General features: G+C 37.6%; 1 protein-coding gene and 1 long non-coding RNA gene across 3 annotated transcripts in view; both read left to right on the top strand.

Moving 5' to 3' along the window:
* Positions 1 to 288: 288 nt before the first annotated feature.
* LOC132096393 (transcriptional regulator Myc-B-like) lies at positions 289 to 2,931 on the top strand. Its single transcript, XM_059501716.1, has 3 exons — positions 289 to 890; positions 1,181 to 1,805; positions 2,070 to 2,931. The coding sequence occupies exons 2-3, from the start codon at positions 1,190 to 1,192 to the stop codon at positions 2,594 to 2,596; spliced, it is 1,143 nt and encodes a 380-aa protein (XP_059357699.1). The 5' UTR covers positions 289 to 890; positions 1,181 to 1,189; the 3' UTR covers positions 2,597 to 2,931.
* Positions 2,932 to 4,216: 1,285 nt separating this feature from the next.
* The window catches only part of LOC132096392 (uncharacterized), a 56,595-nt gene continuing 38,924 nt past the window's right edge, over positions 4,217 to 21,887 (top strand). For both annotated transcript variants that reach the window (XR_009422578.1, XR_009422577.1), the window contains exon 1: positions 4,217 to 4,393. This is a non-coding gene — a long non-coding RNA (uncharacterized LOC132096392). The remainder of the gene's footprint in view (positions 4,394 to 21,887) is intronic.

Genomic DNA, 21,887 nt, shown 5'->3' with positions numbered 1-21,887 from the left:
CGTGCTCCTTCATGCATCAGTTCAAGATCAAACACTGTATCAGACTTATTTTGATAATCAGTAATAAAACTGACTCTAATTTGGATTTATTCGTGATAAAGGTTATGATGATGATGATTACAAGATAGTCTATGTAATAGGCAACATTACAGCATTACTGTAAGGCAAATAACGACCGTAACTGCATTAAATAACAATAAACAATTCACATTCTCAAACATACTCGTCAAAGTGCTTAATGTTATTATCAGAAATAATTATTTAGGATGTCTGTGGATTTATTTTATGAAACAGTTACATTTTTGTGATATAAAATCACCCCTTCTGACACCCAGCACAATCATCTGTGAGAGGATCTACTAAACTGTGTCAATAAGAGGCGTTGGGTTCTGCTGTAGCCTACTACACACTCAATGATTCTCGGAATTATCCTCATGCACAACTCAAGTGTTTTCATAAAGCTCCGCCCCGGAACAACTCCGCGCTAACAAGTAGTACCATTTGTAACTCGTTTCCATTAAATAAGGTCACATCTTAAGCATTATTTTTCATTTCAACATACATTTTTATTCAGTTGTTCTCATTTCATATGTTTTTTTAGAGCAATTAACAAGAAACGAACAAGTTTGTGTTCTGTTCATCTTTCTACGCCCTGCACATTTGGCGGGAACGGCGCATGAATATCTAGTAGAGTAAAGGGAGGGGGAAAACAAACCGTAGTATTAAAACTCACGGCAGCAGCTGTTCGAAATCTTGCAGTAAATGACAAGCAGTCGCAGAGTTAGTGCGGCGCCACCCACTCCCACTTTGGACTTACTTTCACATGATAATTCACATACACTGACATCTCGCTGAATTGTCAGTCTTTATTCAGTTTCACCACCTCTACGGTAAGTCTTTCTGGATGATGCTTTATTCTCACGTTGAACGTTTTTATCTATATATTTGGCCAACCTTATGTCTTTAAACCTTTTGGATCATAAAATCAAGACTATATTATTAGATATTTTAAGTTTAACGTTACATAAGTTTTCTGAATTGTTTAATGCGTGACATATTCAGTTGATGAGTTTGTAAGACAACTATACTGCACTGAAATTTAGACCTAAGATGAATAACAAGTTGTGCAACATTTAAAGGGCGGTCTCATTTAAAGGGTTTATCCATAATTTATTCACAGGTATTCACCATGCCGCTGAATTCAAGTATGGCGAGTAAAAATTACGATTACGACTACGACTCCTACCAGCCCTATTTCTATTTCGACAACGAGGATGAGGATTTTTATAACCAGCAGCACGGACAGCCACCGGCGCCCAATGAAGATATATGGAAGAAATTTGAACTGCTCCCCACTCCGCCGCTCTCCCCGAGCCGGCGTCCCTCGCTGTCAGACCCCTTCCCCTCCACGGCCGACCAGCTGGAAATGGTGTCGGAGTTTCTCGGGGACGACGTGGTCAACCACAGTTTTATTTGCGACGCGGACTACTCCCAGACTCTACTGAATTCGATTATCATTCAGGACTGTATGTGGAGTGGTTTCTCCGCTGCGGCTAAACTGGAGAAGGCGGTGTCGGAGAGATTAGCGTCGCTCCAGGCGGCAAAGAAGGAGTCCTTCAGGAGCGACAGGTACCTTCAGGACATGAGCACTCCTGCTGCCTCACAGTGCATTGATCCGTCAGTGGTGTGCCCTTTCCCTCTGACTGACAGCTCAAAGCCGTGTATACCGTCATCCACACCGACTTCCCCAACACTGCCGCTGGACACTCCTCCGAACAGCGGGAGCAGCAGTGACAGCGATTCCGGTGAGTAACGGTCAGCTTTTTTTAAAATGCGGATTAAAACGAAGTGTACTTTACACTTTTAGATAAGTTTCCATTTATTATTTGTAATTATTGTTGCTTATTGTGTTTTTTACAATGTAAGAATTTGTGGTGGCTAATACTAGATTTTAGCGTCAAATGCGTAAAGAGACGCCCCGCCCACTGCATGTTATTCTAAGTAAACTTGTCTGAACTAGAATAAGCAGACAGGCAAATTGACATTTTGTTTGCTTTTAACCCAAACAGATGACGAAGATGAGGAGGAAATTGACGTTGTCACGGTGGAAAAGAGAAAGTCCGCGAGAAAGCCTGACGCAAACTCAACGCATCAAAGCCCCGTCGTCCTCAAGCGGTGTCACGTTAATATTCACCAACACAATTACGCCGCGCAGCCGTCCACGCGGAGCGAGCAGCCTGCAGTCAAGCGGATTAAATTCGAGAGTCACATCCGGATGTTTAAACAAATGAACCACAACCGCAAATGCGCGAGTCCCAGGACGTCGGACTCTGAGGATAACGACAAACGCAGGACTCATAACGTTCTCGAGCGGCAACGGCGGAACGAGCTCAAACTCAGTTTCTTCGCGCTGAGAGACGTGATCCCTGACGTGGCCAACAACGAGAAAGCTGCCAAAGTGGTGATACTCAAAAAGGCGACGCAGTGCATAGCGACCATGCAAGAAGATGAACAAAAACTTATCTCACTTAAGGAGCAATTAAGGAGGAAATGTGAACATTTGAAACGGAGACTTGAGCAGCTGAACAGTTCTTAACTTGCTTGGACTTAATTTATGGACTGAACTTGTTTTAAGTGTTCTTGTATGATTATGTCAAGTCAATACAAGGTTTCGAGGGTGTGGCAAGTAGTGAGCAATCTGACATTGATATATACAGTTACACTGCCTCAATCTGAACATAATAGAGGTTAGACTTATTTGTATTTAATTTAATTTTTTAGCAATGAAATGGTCTGCAGTTCCATTTACTGTTTAACATTAACTTAATGTTTTGTTTTTGTAAGTTTTGTACATATTGCATATGTATTCAAGATGTTGTTGATTACCGAATCGTAAAATGCATTTCTCTATAAAACTGTGTTTTTGGCTAATCCTGTATTGTGGACTCATTACTACTTTTGCTTATTTCAGTCTCATGATGCCTTCAAAGCCCTCAATTAGGTAATCCATTAAGAAAATAGTCACACACACACATTTGATGTTTAATGGATTTGGCATATTTTCAGTGTACGTAAGACACTGTTTTACATAACTTACCTTGGCAGTGCAATCATCTGTGTAACTTTAGGATGACTATTGCATGTGTCAGAGTTACATTCTCTATTTACAATCATCAAAGCCAGTGCCTTACGTAAATCTCACCTCTACATATTGATTTAATGTCACTGACTGTTAATGATCTTGGCTACACTGATTTGAGTAAGTGGTGTTTGCAGTGGGCTCAGTTTTTGTTAACTGCATGTTCTACAAGAAAATAAAGATGAGAGTTCTGAGAGTACCAAATGAGAGTAATTGGCGTTTAACTTTCTTAGAAGAGCTAAGATGCACCTGCTGCCCAAAAATGTCACCTTCCCTTCAGTGGAGAGGTTTGGAAGACCATGCTGGAACAGGGAATCTCATGAGCAAACCAGCTTATTTTTTCTTCAACTCACAAGTGCCATATTTGTGAAAAAATTGTATTTAAGGGTTCGGTAGATGGCATACATACTCCTTTTCATACCCAGTTTTCACTTTTTTTTCCTTCTTTTTTTCCCCATAATTTTCCCTGATATCATTTTTTTCTGCTAACTGGATGTTGGAAGATTAGTAACTAAACTACTGCATGGATGAAGACTAAATCAGACTAAATATGTTCTGTGTGCCTTTTTTGAACACATGCTTAAACCTTATCTGTTCACACTTTTAATACTCTGTGGTCCATGATTTAAAAAATAAAAACATTAAAACATGCTTCAGTTTGTCAGGCATCCTCAAATGAACCACTTACACATCCAGAGGTAAATGCTGTGATTGCATTTGATGGTTTACCTAATCATACATGGAAGGGTGTATTCTCATTACAATAATTTCTAGCAAATACTTTATGATTATTACATTCTTTATGGTAGGTAAGAGTCTTTATGACCAACCTTGGGCCCATGTAGATGAAAACTCAGAGAAAGAAGACTCCTGAATAAGTGACATCTATCACAGACAGTGTCTGCTTGTCTGATAATTTAGGGTAAAAGTTTTAGGGTCAAACACTATGATATTTACAGTCACTGTAAGGATGATAATAAAGCTAAACAGACTATATAGTATAAAATTACGAGCCAGAAAATATTTTCTTATCGTTTTGTGGAGTAATAGATGAAGGTGTCGCGCGGTGACGTCAAGCCCAGATCTGACTCTATGCAAAGCGCCCCACGACGCGCGTGCAGCTGAGCACATGGAGGAGAGAGGACGTACACTTAGCAGCCTGGCTAATGTAGCCCGTGGGGCGCAAAATATTGGCAAATGAAGAACATTTCAGATCTGAAAAAGTGGACTGACTTGCCTTAGGCTTCCTACATGGTAAGATTCTTATCTATTGTTGCGTTTAAGGTGTATCCTGTTGTTGTGAAACATCTTAGCTTTAGCTTAACTGTGCTCATGTTTTGTGCCACAGGTGCTGTTGGGATTTAATTCCGTTTTATAAACAATAGTCAATATCGATTTGAATGGGAAACTCGAAACACTTTATTGTAAACCGTTATTCATTTCATTATTAACAATTGTATTATTGTAGATTCATTCGGGTAATGGACTTTGCATGTTTATCATCAGTGATTTGTTGTTGTGATTTGTCAGGGCTTTTCCTCTTGATTCAGTGCCACATAATATTGGCGTTTGCAATTTTCTATTAACTTTTATGTAGGCATGACATTAATGTCACAGTTTTTTATGTTACTTATAGAAAACACTCATTTAATGGCAACTTTAAAGACTTTGTATAGAGTTTGTCTAACTTGGTTGTCTAGAAGTGGTTATAAAAGTTACTCCAGTGCACTCGTTTTTGTTAAAAGAAACAAAATTTTTGTAAAAAGAAACATACAATTCCAATGTTATTCTTTTATGTGCATATTTGATAAATTACAGTGATTTTTTTCAGCAAGCAGATCCATTGATACATTTTAAAGTATGATGCATTAAATGTACCATTAAAATGTATTTTCCAGGAAACAAATTAAGGTCGGGTTTGTAGTTTTATTTTGTCTTAATTTGAAGGTCTTGTCATTGTCACTATTTAAACAGTGCCTGTCTTCCCTCTGTACAGTGTGTTGACGGAGTCCATAAATCATTTTCTAAGGCACTCAGTCTGTCATTGGAGTTAGGACTACCCTGTAAGAGATTTATGATCTGGAGGTCATGAGGAGTTTCCCTCTACCGTTATATGATGTCAAATCAAGTCACACAGTCTTGATGGTCCTATAAAGCATGGAATCCTGTAGAAAAATGAATGGGAGAATAATCCTACATATGGAAATAACACAGTGTCTGTTGGACTGGCGTTCCAAACCTCTTTGTGTTTCTTTCTTCTGTGGAACACAAACTTTTTTTTTTCATTCATGCAATAAAAGTCGAGAGGACGCTGTGTTGTTTTGAACCCCACTGTCAATTGACAAAAGCATTTGAAACATTTTTTTATCTTCTTTTGTGTTCTGCAGAAGAAAGTCATACAATTTTTTATTTTTTCCCTTCTAGTTGTCCTGTTGTTTCCCTGAAGGACTGCTGACACTTCCAAACGTGCATCTCATCACTAATGCAGGAGCATTGTGCAGATCTGTAAATTAAAAGGAACATACTTGCCTGTACAAAGCTGTTCCATACCTTCAGCGTGTCCCTTGAGAGCAGACCTGACTCAATCAGATAGCTTAGATTTCAGTCTGTTACTTTGCGGTTGAACGGTCACTATTATTAAGTGGTCCACGCATGGGTCCCCTTTTTAGTGCAGCTGAAATTTTCAGTTTAGGATCATCTGTGTTAACCTGGGGTCTGGTGGGTGACCATGTTTACAGGGAATATGGCACATCACCTTCAAAACAGTTGACATTGTCTTTCATATAAACTCTATACTGCTGACTTCATTATTCATTGGTTATGAAGCATGGATTCAGATGCACCTGGGGAGATGTAGCAGCTGGTGGACCATACAGAAATAATTGCTGCAACAACATGGCTGAATTCGTTTTTATTAGATGAGCGCAAATGTTGGAACTGGATGCATTGGATGGCACTTTGTAGAAGTCAATGATCCAGAAACAGAGCTGGCTGGTTGGTCTCCCATATGGGAACACAAGTTAGTGTTTGGTTAAGGCATCACTTTTCTAATCCCTGTATATAGCTTCATGTAAGGGTATTCAGAAGTTGAATGGGCGTTGTTGTGATATAGAGGTTTGCATTAGGTATGGGCGTTTTCCGCAAATATCACATTCAAATCCATTTATCTTTTGCTGAAATTTCCGTGTCTTCATGGAGAGAGCGCGTCATTGTTGCTTAGCAATTGCAGACGCCTCAGGAACGCTTCTGCCCGAGCTCTTTGGAAAGAAAGAGAAAGCGGCACACCTAGCATTTTCCACGCGTTTTTAGGCGTGATATGTGAACGGCCCCTTATTCATTAATTAATTATTTTTTGCTTGCATACATCTTCAAATATGCCGTGGAGAATCACAGAACGTGACCAAATTAGGTTTTATTGTGAACTTTTTTTTTTTTTTGCCAAAATTCGAATTTTTATTTATATCGAAAAATTAGAGCAGAACGAATATTCGAATGTTCGACTATCTGTGCACACCCCAGTTTGCATAAGCTGAAGCCCAAACCTGGTCTGCAAATGACCAGGGGTCTCATTTATAAACGTTGCGTACGCACAAATTGGGCATAGAAACATGCGTACGCAATTTTTCACGCACATATCATGATTTATAAAAAATGAACTTGGCATAAATATGTACACACCGTACAGATAATATAAACCAGGGGTAACCAACCCTGCTCCTGGCACTTACTTCAATATTATGGCAGACACTGCTGGATTCAGAGGTCGAATGGTCCATTGTCCGGTATAGAACCAGTGATAATAGCTTACTGTACAACCGCAGCTGAACGGAGGTGTTGATGGCGTGAGAAGGCATCTCCACAACATAATGAAAAATACCAAAATGTTTGAAGGATATAACTAGAAAAAAACGGTCAGATTTGCAAATTTCTTTTTTTTTTAAATACTTTGTCAGTGATGAGCCGAATCAGACATTTGTATTTACACTGCAATAAATATGGGCCTGTCTGTTTCCACTAAAAATAGCTAAAAGATGTTCATCCGCAAAATGGCATACATTTAATTTTATTTGAATTGTTTAAAACAATTAAAATACTATTTGGCCAGTGTAAAATAATATCAACTCTATTCTAAAATATATCTGAAAATAACTTTAAACCATTTTGTTTTTATGGATATTTTCAAATATTTATTATAAAACAAAACAAGGATACTGGATAATTTTTATGGTTGGGTATCGATTGTGTTTTATACAATACCGGTGGCATTTTGATACTTTTAAAATGGTACTGGAGCCTAAACGGTGCCTGAACCGATACTTATATAAAAATTAATAAATAAATAAATCCTAAAAAGGATAACATTAAAGAACATTAAAAAGATTTAAAATAAATCCATAGCTTTCACACACTCCTTGGATGCTCTCATTTCCCAAGCTTCCCTTACTCTAAGGCTAATAAATGTATTTCACGATCTGGGTCATTATTTAATACAAGACCACACAATGTTTCTACTGTATCTTTGTCAATCACTCTAATATTTAGTTAAAATGAGTGCTGTCTGTCCCTGTCTTTAATCAGTTGATACAGTGAATGACTGTATGCTCATTCTTTATAAAGTAGCAACAATGTTGTTTGTAAAGTACAGTCTTAGGCACATTAGTATTTTCACCCCAAAAAAGGGTTTTAAGCCAGTTATTTATATCTTTTGCTGTAGTATGTCAGAAGCAAATATCAGTTTACATTTCCAAACATTAATTTTGCCATTAATTTTAATAATAATCTAGTGAGATTGTTGAATGCACAAGCAGTCTGACAACAGACTGCCTTAGACTAAGACTTTTGCAGAGTAGTGTATGTATAAAGTATGTATTATTAAATTGAGTATATTTAAAAGTATAATTTAATTAGTATAATTCAAGTATTTGTTCATATGTGTTAAGGGCGAATTTGTGTACAGTTGGTACTGGGTTTTCGGTACCCAACCCTAATAATTGTTAGCAATAAAAATTTGTGTGTGGCAAAAATGCCATTATCGTCCCCATCTCATATTTCCTTAATGTCTCAGTATTAAACTTGGTGTTGGATGGGACTATGCATGTAAATGATATGCAGATGAGGTTATGCATAGTAAAACTAGGCATTGAAAGTTCCATAAATGGTGATTTCAGGGAGGAGATGAGGTGTAGATGCACGTATGTACATTCTTGACAATCCTTCTGCCATTGCTGTTTTGTACAGTAAGAATTTTTGCCAAACCATAGCCAGAAATATTGCTGTGAAATATTTACTTATTGGATATTTTAGTGAATAGTTTAATTTTGAATGCCATTTATTACAACTAACAATTTCAGGTTCCTTTAGAATCAGACATAAACAAGAATTGGTTCACAATTCAGGAAGAGTGTTCAGTAAAAGCTGTAAATGAATCAAAATGTATTTCATTTCAAATAATTTAACTAACCAGCTAATATTCATTAAGGATATAGACAAAACATGTATTAATGTAATTGTCTATTGGCAATATGTTTAATCTGTTCTAATTTATTTTTTATTTATTAAAAATAACATGAATTATCAATTTGCCACTTCTATAAATCAGTTACTTACAAAAAAAAATCACAAATCCCTTTACTCTACTCTTACTGTAATATATGTATCATGATACACTTATGATTCGTTATTACTTAAAATTATATTGAATAATACAAAAAAATAACTCCACATGATGTTTCTCTCTTTGCCAATTAGTTCTTTCAGACAACGTGTGTCTTTACATTATGCAGCCATGCACAGAAATGATTAATGCCGAAATACACAATGATATTTTTTAAATAAATAAATGTAAAACAAATCATGATCTTCACTTCATTTTTGTTGGAAGAAAAATCAACTATCACATTTTGATAAGGGGTGAAGGTGAACGCAGTGAAGACGTATTGGATGAGAAACCGAACCGTGTATTGGTCCAGTAACATTAGGTAAACTGCAATTAAAAGAATTGCACCGATGTAAAACGTGCTGAATCCATGCAGACTCAGGGGAGAAGCCGAAACTTGACGCAGTTTGACGCCATTTCAAATGAGTTTTTAAAGGGGACTGAAGCGATCACAAATTAATTAATCAAATATTGTTTTATGGGGGCTGGGCAGAATTTTAGGGGGGCTGAGGCCCAAAAAAAGGCCTAGTGATGCCCCTGGCCACTGGAGAGGATTTGGGAATGGCAGTGAAGCAGCTGTTACATGACAATGACAATATGATGAGTTTAGTACGTTACACACATGTACTATTTACATACAGTAAATATTAAGTTATTGTCAAAGAAGTATCCAGTCGAGAGAGTCTGCATTTCTAGACACAGCCTCACTTTTTTTATTTCCACCCTCAGTGATTAAAACCAGAAACGCTGTGACTCTTACAGGCGTGGTTGTACAATGCTTTGCTTCGACTCATTGTTGTACTCCCAGAATGTTTTAGATTAAAAGTTAAAGATTAATATGTTATTTCCTTTTACATAAATTGCAAACTCAACATAATTCATCAAAAAAATGGTTCAACCTCATATTTTATCAGACAGCAGACATCTATTGTTACATCATAATAGAAACATTCTGTTCATCTGTAGTGAAAGTCCGACTGCGGTTAGGATGGTCACTCAACCACGGCCTGAACTCCTGTTCTCTTTCATTTACATAACCAGACACTGTATATTTTTCTCAATATCAAAGACCATAGAAATCTTTATTTAAACTTTGTTCCCCTGCGGAGTGACTGAGTTGTAATTGCTGGTTGAGTATGGTCCATTTTTGGCTCTAAGCATTGAGCATTTAAATGTTCAATGTGAGGCCGACATGGTCCCAATGTCCCTGAGTCTCATCCTGTCCTTCTCACACGGGGGGTCATTCGGGGCACTTGGAAACCTCCCAAATACTGAGAGAAGCAGCTCTCTCTCTCTCTCTCTCTCTCTGTGATACTGCAGTATGCATTGGCTCTTTAGGGATTGATATGAAACTTTATCTTCAGCAGCAGCTTCCATAAGAGGCTACGATATTTAGCAAAGTGCTCAGCTGTTATGTGTTATGTTACGTGCTTTGTAAAAGATGTCAGAGACCGGAGTTATCCTATTGCTCTCGCTCACCCATCACCTAGTTCTGTGGATCTCAACTGGTTGGTCATGACCCAAAATTGGGTCACAAATCATTGTTAATTGGGAAATAAAATTCAGCTAAACATCTAAAAGTAAATAGACTTATCAACTTATAAAAATATTGTCACTGATGTAGTTATTTCAAGCCTTTTTTAAAAGGTGATGTCATGTTTGGTCCACAAAAATATCAAATTGGATTTGGAAATATAATAATTGTTTCCTTACGGGTTTCCCCAAAACTCCTATGAATTCTTTTGCCTCACCTATATCATTCAGAGTTCTGCTCATGACCTATGAATGGCTTACTTACAGTTGTATTTGCACTGCAATCCAAGATAGAAGGAAGCATTACACATCTGATGTTTAGTTATTGTTGTAAATGTTTTACACTCACAGCAATACATTCCCCGGCCATAAACGTGATGGCTATATTGCATTGTAGCTTCTTGTCAAAATATAGGTGATCAAACCAGCTCTTGATGTAAATGCTGAAGCATTCCTTGAAGGCTAGAAGTGATCAGATGGCACATATTTTATCTCCCAGCCTTTTTACGAGCATTTTATGGATCAGATAGCAATTCCTAGAGTCCAGGTTTGTTCGTCATGGCTGACTGAAGCAATAGCTGGGGTGAAGAGAGTGGCCTTCCCTTTCATGTAATGGGGATGAGTAGTTGAGGACTCAATGACTTGGGCTCTTCCGCAAAAGCTCTTCGTTTCCCCAGGGAGGCTTGAATTGCTCTGGCCGGCCCATGTAAAAGAGAGGAGATAGCCGGCCATCTGGAGAACACGATACTATCACCACTAGTTCCTGTCATTTAAAGAGCCCCATCATCCCCCCGCTAGCACATCATCTGTCTTGGCCTTAACGCATGTTAATTGGTATGTTAGCCATCAGCTGTCATATATTTTATGTTGTCTTGTTTTCTTTTGTTCATTTATATCTGCATGGCTATTATAAACCACACTTAAATGTACAACGAGAGAGCTCAGTAACATGTCCTTTGTGGGATGTTTATGTCGGTGTGTATGTTTGAGTGTTGTGGTGTGCTTGTAAGTTTGTGTGTGTTAGAGTATCATGTTCTCCTGCACACACACAGATGTATAGACATATTGCAGCCTAACACAATGAATTATTAAGCTGAGCTCATACTGTGTGCTTGTTGAAAACTGCAAACAGAAGCCACACAACAAATGTGAAATTTTATATAAAAAAATATCAATTTCTATATATAATATAAGCTCACTCTTTGTTCTCAAATAACATCTGGAGGAATAGGAGGAATTGTTTGTCTTCATATATTTTCAGATTAATGTCTAATATTAAAATACTGTATTTTGTCTAAATTAAATCTTTAAATACTACAAACTAAAATCAGTCATTTTAAATTGTGCAAGTGAATTGTCACCACAACAATATGATGTACAGTATGAAGAATGCATGTTTTTTTAGATATGTTAAAGATTACGGTTTACAACTTAGTGTATATTTAACACTAAAAAGTGTTATTTTAGTATAAATATACTATTGTAATATTTATCCATGTTTTTATTGTTTTAACTTTAGTTTTTGGCAATTTTGTTTTCATTTCAGTTTTTTTTTTTTTTTATTAATTTTATTTCATTTTTTTATTCCAGTTAAAGATTTTTTGTTAATAATGACAGCATTAGCATTGCACAGTTACATTAAAAATATCATCTGATGCAAAATAAAAAACTTCTAATAATGGCTGATAAGTAATCTAGTACCAATATATTTTGCAACCTTAAATGTTTAGGTATTGAGCTTGAAGTAGTTTTACACTTACATTCACATCGTGAGAAGTGTGCTAAATGGGGATGAATGTCTCCTAATTTGATTTACCTAGATGTCCTGTGGTGGAGGGCGAGTGAGTTTGAAAGGTGTTAGTTTAGCTGGCAGGGGGCTTTCCAGAACAGATGGGACAGTAGTTGGGCATTACATGCTCTACTGTGGCGGTGTTAATGCTCTCTGGAGTCTTATGATGTAATGGTGCTGAGCAGATGCCTGCACAGATCTTGATATAAGAGCAATGAAGTGTGTTATCCGCAGCCAAAAGTCAAGAGCTTACTGTGGCATGAGTGGATGCCTGACTAATATATTTACAAGAGTTCTTCTGGATATGCTGTTAGTGTGTTATATGAGTTTTATTTAAATTTTTTTATGTAGTTTTTTTTTTTTTTTTTTTTTTCATTGGTTTGGTAATTAATTAGTCTTTTCCTTCTTATGACAAAAGCAACACTATGTGTGTGTTAAAACAATAAACTACAGTTGTAGGGCAATACAAAACAACAGTTAAGGCTGTTAGAGGACAGCTGGCCAAACAGTTCCTTTTACTTCCCCTTAACCTGTTTAGGAGTAAATGTCTTGTGATAGTTCCTGTTAAGTATTATTCATTGAAGCTAAGGCTACAACCGTCAAGGTTGTTGTAATTAAAAAATAAAATAAAAAAGACCTTGTAAATTGTAATGAAAATGTCTCAACTCAGTCTTCCTGTGCATCAAAAGACTTTTCTGGTGATGCATCCAAATATTTTGTCTGCCTAAAACCCTTTACTTTCTCACAATCGACTGCAAGGGTGGCGTTCAGATTATCCTTCATCCCATCAGCATCTGATGTATGGAACCAATTTATTTTATTTTTATTTTTTGAAAATCACTCTGATGTTTCACAATACTATAGCAATTATATAAATATATTACTATACCTTTATGTGCTAGATAATTGCAAAAGTAATCAATCTAAAAATAGATAGAATAAAATCAATATTAACTAGTGTTCATTCTTATACAGGTGCATCTCAATGAATTAGAATGTCATGGAAAAGTTCATTTATTTCAGTAATTCAACTCAAATTGTGAAACTAGTTTATTAAATAAATTCAATGCACACAGACTGAAGTAGTTGAAGTCTATGGTTCTTTTAATTGTGATGATTTTGGTTCAAATTTTACAAAAACCCACCAATCTCAACAAATTAGAATACTTCATAAGACCAATATAAAAAACAATTTTAGTGAATTGTTGGCATTCTGGAAATTATGTTCATTAACTGTACATGTACTCAATACTTGGTGGCTCCTTTTGCTTTAATAACTGCCTCAATTTGATGTGGTATGAAGGTGATCAGTTTGTGGCACTGCTGAGGTGGTATGAAAGCCCAGGTTTATTTGACAGTGGCCTTCAGCTCATCTGCATTGTTTGGTCTCTTGTTTCTCATCTTCCTCTTGACAATAGCCCATAGATTCTCTCTGGGGTTCAGGTCTGGGGGGGTTTCTGGCCAGTCAAGCACACCAACACCATGGTCATTTAACCAACTTTTGGTGCTTTTGGCAGTGTGGGCAGGTGCCAAATCCTGCTGGAAAATGAAATCAGCATCTTCAAAACCCCAGCCTCAGTCCATTCCTTGTGAAGTTCACTCAAATTCTTGAATCGATTTTGCCTGACAATCCTCATAAGGCTGTGGTTCTCTCAGTTGGTTGTGCTTTTTTTTCTTCCACACTTTTTCCTTCTACTCAGCTTTGTTAAAATGCTTAGATACAGCACTCTGTGAACAGCCAGCTTCTTTGGCAATGAATGTTTGTGGCTTACCCTTCTTGTTAAGGTTGTCATTGATTGTCTTCTGGACAACTGTCAGATCAATAATCTTCCCCATGATTGTGTAGCCTAGTGAACCAAACTGAGAGACCATTTTGAAGGCTCAGGAAACCTTTGCAGGTGTTTTGAGTTGATTAGCTGATTGGCATGTCACCATATTCTAATTTGTTGAGATCGTGAATCGGTGGATTTTTGTAAAATGTGAGACACAATCATCACAATTAAAAGAACCAAAGACTTAAACTACTTCAGTCTGTGTGCATTGGATTTATTTAATACACTTTATTTAATACAATTACTGAATTAAATGAGCTTTTCCATGACAATTTGAGATGCACCTGTACTTATGTATGCACCTTAAACGATAACTCTTAAAACAAAATGTTTTGCATTTCAAAGGTTTTTTATGATTATCAGAGCTTATAACTCATGAAAGTCAAAAATCTCAAAATATTATAATATTTACATTTAAATTTCATTTAAATGATCATCCCTACAATATAAATTAAGGCTATCTCTCGTTCTTTGAAACCACAATAACGGGGAAGACCGCTGACTTGGCAGTGGTCCAGAAGACGGTCATTGACACCCTTCACAAAGAAGTTAAGTTTCAGAAGGTCATTACTGAAAGTGGTGGCTGTTCACAGAGTGCTGTATTAACTTTTTCACAATATATATATATATATATATATATTTTTTTTTTTTTTTTTTTAGATGCACCTGCAAAATGATCAAAACTAAACAATGGATTTTATACCCTTTTGTTTAATCCATATTATGTAAATATTAGTACTATGAAGGTAATAGTTCTGTAATTAGGTAATCTATCTAAGCAGTGACATCTTAGGCTGCTTAAGCTAATAGAGTTGGTTTTTCCCTTTGTGTTCTTGGAAGCAAATTTCATAGTGTATTTTCCCCTTCTTTGTTAAATCACATTCATATGAGGTCCTTAATTGAATATATACCGTAGTCGAAATAGGATGAGCCAAAGTGCTTCACAAATTGATTTAAACTACTAAGGAAGCATCTCGCATGTTATGATTTGAATCCAGAAGGCGTGATTTTCAAACAGCTGAGTTGAATTTGGCTTTTTCATTGAAGAAAACTCAGCTGGGTCATATCCTGGTGCAGCGTGTGAAGATTCTGTCCTTCATTCCATGTACAGTTTCACAGGGCCGACTGCCTCAGCTGTCCCATATAGGCTTTTCCTGGAAGTGAGACTTGAAGATTTCTTCCATGAGTCTTCTTGGAATCACTTTTTTTTTTATTCTTAGAGATGCTTTTGGGAGTCTTGTTACAGCCACGTGTCACAGACCTACATGACCTCGTGGAATATTCTGCACTTGAATTCATCCATGCATTCTTATGACTGATATTCTTGCTGTGCTGGCCAGTGACCAACTCTCTGCATAAAATCAAAGTTGAGAAAGCTGTTTGTGCATTTAAACAGAACGAGAGTCCATGGAGACTCTACTCTTCCAAGTAGGGCCCTTGAAAGCAGATATTTAGACAAAAAATTATGAAATCTTTTTTCTTGATCTTCCAAGATATAAATAACTCAACGTTATTCCAGCTCTACTGTAAGCCGCCTTAGAAGCTGCTGAGAACAGGCTGTGAAAATTTGTAAGTTTACTGATTAGCAGATAACATAGAAACACATATGTAACAATATGCTAATCGCTATGTTCAGTGTAACTTATTTCTGTTATTTATTCTGATTTTGGTGTCAGATAGAAAATTCAAAAGATGCCTTTATCTTTGTGGGTCACTCAAGGTGCTTGATCATTATATATTTGTGAATCCACAGCATTGAAATGTATAAACACCCTTGTGCTAAAGCAATGTACGTACATGTACATGAGTTTAAATTGAAATAATTGGCTTTCACCATGTTGTATGTTTTTTTTCCTTTGTTGCTTGTTTTCGCAGGTGGAAAGCCTGATCATCGGCCCTCACACAATATTGGCCCATTGTTCGGAAAGAAGGATCTCACAGTTTGGCCCGACTCCAGTGAGCTTCCAGTAAACTCTACATTTTTAGAGGGTCTTTATATCGGTGACAGCTGGCCACCTAAAACATAATAGAGTAATAACTTCTGAACGTATTCACTAAATAACAGGAAGGAAATTAGGAGGTATTGTGCAGTGTTATTCCAGTAACCTGGTATTCTACCTAACTTGACCATCATAGCTAAAGCCACAGCACCATCTTGCTTTGTCAGGATCGGATTGTTCAAAAGGACCATTTGTATGTCCTAAACTGCCAGTCTTGCCATGTTATATAATTTAATTGAAACCAGTTAGTACTTAAAAATATCCACAGACCAAAGGAACAGAAACACCCTACATCCAGAGGAAAAATTGAAAGGAGACTTTCAGTAGTTTTATAGCATTGCCCTTTCTTTAGTAACAATCTTCTTAAGAGGGTCTTTTGAAATGGTTAAGAATAGATTTGCATTTCTCATATAGCCGTGTTGCCAATTGAGTCTGCGAAGTGTGAATCAGTCTCATCCTCTTAGTTGGCGTTCACTTTCTTTCTGTTGATTATGAATGAGCTGTCATTCTCACATTCTCTCTCAGTTTGTCTTTTCCATCATGACACAGTGATTTACTGATCTACCCTCTCATGTTCCCTCTCTTTTGCTGAGTCACAGCGTGTATTTAAAGAGTTGTATTTGGAGACCGGAGTGGTATAACGGGATTTGCTTACACCTCGTGAAGCGGTTTGCTGCAGTCATATTACAAGTGGAAGATCTAAAGCAGGACAAACGGTGTGGTTGGCTGTGTGTACTCTTATTAGCATGTAGCAAAAACCAAAAAGACCAAACTAGGATGGAGTTGAGAGGCCGGCAGTTTCTATTTTAGATCTGCAGTCTGTAATGTACACACTTAAGCTGCCAGGTCTCTTAAAATACTTCTGATCTCAATCTAGTCCAGGAATTGGCATCCTGTTCAGTGGCCAGAGATCATCGCTGTTTCTGGTCGGTACGATATCATTATAATTACTCAGTGAAGAGCAAAGTCTCTGTTTCTCCCCTCTTTCTTTAAGGTCATTTAATTCTAGGGATGCATCGATCCGATACTCGGGATCAGTATTGGCTCCGATACTGGCATTTTCTGCTGATCAGGTATCCAAATCCGATATTGTGCGTGTACTATTGTGTTGTTCTTGTTGAGCCCCACGAAAGGCACGAAAACATCATAAAGCACCAAAACGTTTTTATGGACCTACTTCAAGTGTTCTGAAGCTGTTCCATAGTTCAATATTAAAATTATTAAATTCATGAAATTCAAGTTCACAAACTTTCTTTCCGCTGCGACTGTCTGTCATCCTCCATTCAGCAATCAAACTGTGTCTCGCGCTCGGTTACTACAGTCAAAACGATGAACTCTTTCAAGAGCACACAGTAGGGGAAGTCGTGGCCTAGTGATTAGAGAGTTTGACTCCTAACCCTAGGGTTGTGGGTTCGAGTTTCGGGCTGGCAATACAACGACTTGGGTGCCCTTGAGCAAGGCACCGAACCCCCAACTGCTCCCCGGGTGCTGCAGCATAAATGGCTACCCACTGCTCCGGGTGTGTGTGTTCACTGCTGTGTGTGTGCACTTTGGATGGGTTAAATGCAGAGCATGAATTCTGAATATGGGTCACCATTAGGGCTGTCAACGAATATTCTAAATTTGAATATATATTCGAATAGTTTTTAAAAAACGAATTTCGAAGGTGAAAATGAATATTCGAATAAAAAAAAAATGTGGAAAAAAGGCCCGCAGTAGTAGGGGCGTGGTTGTCTGCTTTGCGAGTGGGCGCGCTAGCGCGCCTGAGGGTTCAGGGACAGGTCACAGCCTCACAGGAGTCGCACTGTCTGGCACAGCATCACTGCTGAAAGTTGACGCGTCTTCATGGAAGATGCCAGCAAGTGCAGAGCCCAACTCGACCGCAGCGGAGAAAATGAGGTAAAATTGTTGACCCGCGAGATAAAGTTGTATGCAAGCTATTTAAGATACAGTTAGCATACCATTCAACCATGAGGTCACATCTCAAAAATGTGCACCCAAATGAGCATGGCATAATGTGTGGAACTCCAGCTAAACAGTCACGTCTTGACACTTAACGTTACTTTGCATCGCCCGCCACAAGCTCTTTGTCTGTAACACGACAAGAGGCCATAACGGATAAATTAATTTCGTTCATTTGTAAGGACATGAGACTGATCAGTGTCGTGGATGGGGCAGGCTTCTGGGAGTTCTGTCAAGCAATGGAAGCGAGGTTTGATTATTTATCGTTTCATGTCAAGGAAAAGTTCCATGTTTACCACAGCACAGCTTGCTCGGAGCATTCAATGCCAGTTCTATATGCTGTAAAACTTCAATTAATATTAATAATATTTGTTTCAATCACTGAATGAAGCCTGCTATATTTGGGACAGAATTCGCGACCTTAAATTGCTTGCACAAAACTCTTGATCAGCACTGAAAAATTTGTTTGTTCATTTAAACCATTATGCGCAGAGAACGTGAGGGTGAGAGAGCGTGAGGTCTGCAGTCTTGGCCATTAGTTGATTTCCTTGTTTTTGTGTAGGTAATACGTTGTCATATATGTTTAAACTTAAACTATCTATACAAGTAGTTATGTCTCTTTGTATTATTTTTGCCTGTTATTGACGTAATGCGCGTCATTGACAACATGCGCCACCAGATGTTCGAATAGTTCGAATATTCGTGTTTTTTTTTAGAGGGAATATTCGAACGTCATTTTTGAGCAATTTTGACAGCCCTAGTCACCATACCTGGCTGAATGTCATGTCACTTTCGCTTTTTTTTTTTTTCAGTAACTGAGGTTTAAAACTGTTCAAAGAAAAGGCTCAATAAGCTTACGCACTGATTTAATACACTACGTATAAATATCTCTTCCCTTTGTACTAGTGATGTCTGGTTTGCGAACAAATCGTTGGATTTAACCGGTTCTTCTTAGTGAACCGGTCGAACCATTTCACCAAATCGGACTGAATCGTTTGTACCGGTTCGCGTCTTCAGTTAACATTAATCCACAAATTACTTAAATTATTAACTTTTTAACATGGCTGGCGCTCTCTCTGAATCGAACTTAACCAATATCCTGGAGTAATTCATTTACTCAAACAGTACACTGACTGAACTGCTGTGAAGAGAGAACTGAAGATGAACTTGAGCCGAGCAGCTTGTGTGTTGTACTAACTGTTCTTATGCAGACTCGGAGGACTGCGCAGCATGTGACGCCATGTTGTATCAAACTCATCATTCTGCGCACAGGATGTGCATAAGCGCTCTGTGATACTATATATTGGCGCCTTTTAGGGCTGCAACTAACGATTATTTTGATAATCGATTAATCTGTCGATTATTTTTACGATTAATCGATTAATCGGTTTATGTACTTATATTTTAGTTTTTCCCATTTTTCCCCCCAAGTAAATTATTAATAAATGGTCTTTATCCTTCAGCATAGATTTTTAAGAGATTTTAACCATTTTGCACTGTCATATCCTCATCAAAAATATACCTGGAGTTGTTTTACTGTGTTAGTAATCTTTTGTCGAACTCTTCTGCAATCAGAACACTGACCCATACTCATATTGAAATTTCACAAGGAGATTTCAAATAATGTTTTCACCATGGCAGTCCTAAGAGCTCCTAAAGTAGTTTAACATCCCGAACAAAGCTTATTAAGGAATCTTTCAGAACATATTTTCACAAAGAATAAGGATAAAACAATAAAATTATTTTATTATTTACTGGAAAACCGCTTTATAGCTTTTGCTGTGAAATTGTAAACAATCCTTCGGAAAAAGTGCCAATGGCATGAAACCTGAATGGAGCTCAGTTTAAAGTAAAATCCATCAGAAGGTTGTCCAGAAAAAAAAAATGGACACACACAAAAAACCTGCTGTGTGAAAAAGAGCAGTGAATACTTTTCAGATATCATTTCAAATATCTTTAAACATTTACCTCTCTCATTCAGTCATAATTAGGCTGCACGACTGAATTTTGAACTGGTAAACGACAAACTGATCACAGAACATGTTTGTAAAGCTTTAAATGTTAACTGTTAAAAAGCAATGTTATCAGCTTTTACGACTAAACATTTGCAAACAACATTGTACTGGAGAATCTGCACAAATGAAAGTCTTAGGGGCTGTTCACATATCGCGCCTAAAAACGCGTGGAAAACGCTAGGCGCACCGCTTTCTCCTTCTTTCCAAAGCGCTCGGGCAGAAGCGCCCCTGAGGCGTCTGCCTTTGCTAAGCAACCATGACGTGCTCTCTGCTTGAAGACGCGGAAATTTCAGCAAAGGATAAATGCATTTGCAGCTCAAAAAAATCGCTTGCAGTAGCTCTGCTACTAAATTTAATTCAAAATGGAAATCCATATACAACTATGATCAGCTGTTCCTTTCATCTTGACTGAGCTTTTAAAGTTGTTACGGGAAAGGATGAAGCTGATTGGTTAGTTCTTGTCACATGACCCGCGGTGCGCTTGCCGCATTCTGAAAAGTTGAAATGTTTTTAACTCGATGCGGTGCGGTGTTGGAAAAAACGAACTTGAGCGCGCAAAAGACGCGATATGTGAACGTCCCCTTAAACAGTTCAGTAGTGCAGAGTTTACAGGTTACTCTTCTTTTTTGAAGGCTCAAAGTAAAGCACTCCCACATCATCACGCTGAATGCTGCAGAGACGCTGTTCGGGAAGCACGTGACATAAAACGAGGCCAGCTATTGGCTATTCGCTACTTCTCCTGCTGTACTGGCTGAGTAAAACCTCCGGTGGCTCATTACTGCCACACTTTGGTCACCGCAGATTTGAAATATGCACGAAATGAGCCGCTTACGGCAAATAAAAGTTATTTAGCATGAATCGATGACTAAGTTAGTTGACAACTATTTTAATAATCGATTTTAATCGATTAAATCGATTCGTTGTTTCAGCTCTAGCGCCTTAAGTATTATAATACTTTTCTGCGCAATAAAAAATCAGTAGTCTTTCTTGTTCTGTTCTGTTGCTGCCTTTATTACTGTGCTATACATTTAAAAGAAATGTCTTTTATATTTCTATATAAATGTGTATATACTTTTTTCCATGAATGTATTTTACAACAATACAAAGAGCAATGTGTAAAATTTTACCAGATTTTGGACTTCACTTTTGTTTGTAAATAAAATATTTCACTAGATTTTATCAAACTGTACCCCCGTGATTTTTCTAGATTCTAGAGTATCTTTTGCTGCTGAATTATCCACTAACCTAGTTTATAATAGTATTTTTGTCATAGATTATGATTATATATATTTTTCATTTGTTATTTTTCATTAAAATGAAGTTTTCGTTATGTAGTAGATGATCAGGTCAACACTCTACATTGATCTAAAAAAAAAAAACCTTGTGCTTGGATCGGGTTGGATTGGTATCGGTAGATACTCAGAATTTTCGGGATCGGTTCTGAAAAAATGGTGTCTTGCATCCCTATTTATTGTCTCTTAAACAATTATTTTCATTCTTGGCCCGCTTCCTGGAGCACACCGGAGATGCCATGGAAGAGCGCTAGAGAGAGAGAAATGTTATGTGGTGAGAAAAGTGAATACCTTCAAAGTTTATAAATAGACATTGTGTATCACCACTAAATAAGAATGCTTAAACAATCAAGGTGTTTGAGATTCCCTGTCTTTGTGAAGAAAATGAATAAATCCCAACATCGCCAGGTCCCAACCCAGAAGGCCTTGTGCCAGTGCAGTCTAACTCATGTTTACCGTAAACAGGCTGGAATCCTGGCGTCTGTGTGAACAATGCACTGACTTGGCTGCCAAAACCATAACCCTGCATTTATGACTTCAGAAGCGAGGCTCGGGATTGTGTAATAGCACGACTGGCTTTACAGCTGAGTACCTATGGATAGATAAGTTAGATAAAACCTACCTTTGAAACCCAGTGGCCTCTGAAGGATGTTTACTGTAGATGTACTG

Source organism: Carassius carassius, chromosome 20 (genome assembly GCF_963082965.1).
Source record: "Carassius carassius chromosome 20, fCarCar2.1, whole genome shotgun sequence".
In the NCBI taxonomy this organism is placed as follows: Eukaryota; Metazoa; Chordata; class Actinopteri; order Cypriniformes; family Cyprinidae; genus Carassius; species Carassius carassius.
This window is presented reverse-complemented; position numbering and strand designations above follow the sequence as displayed.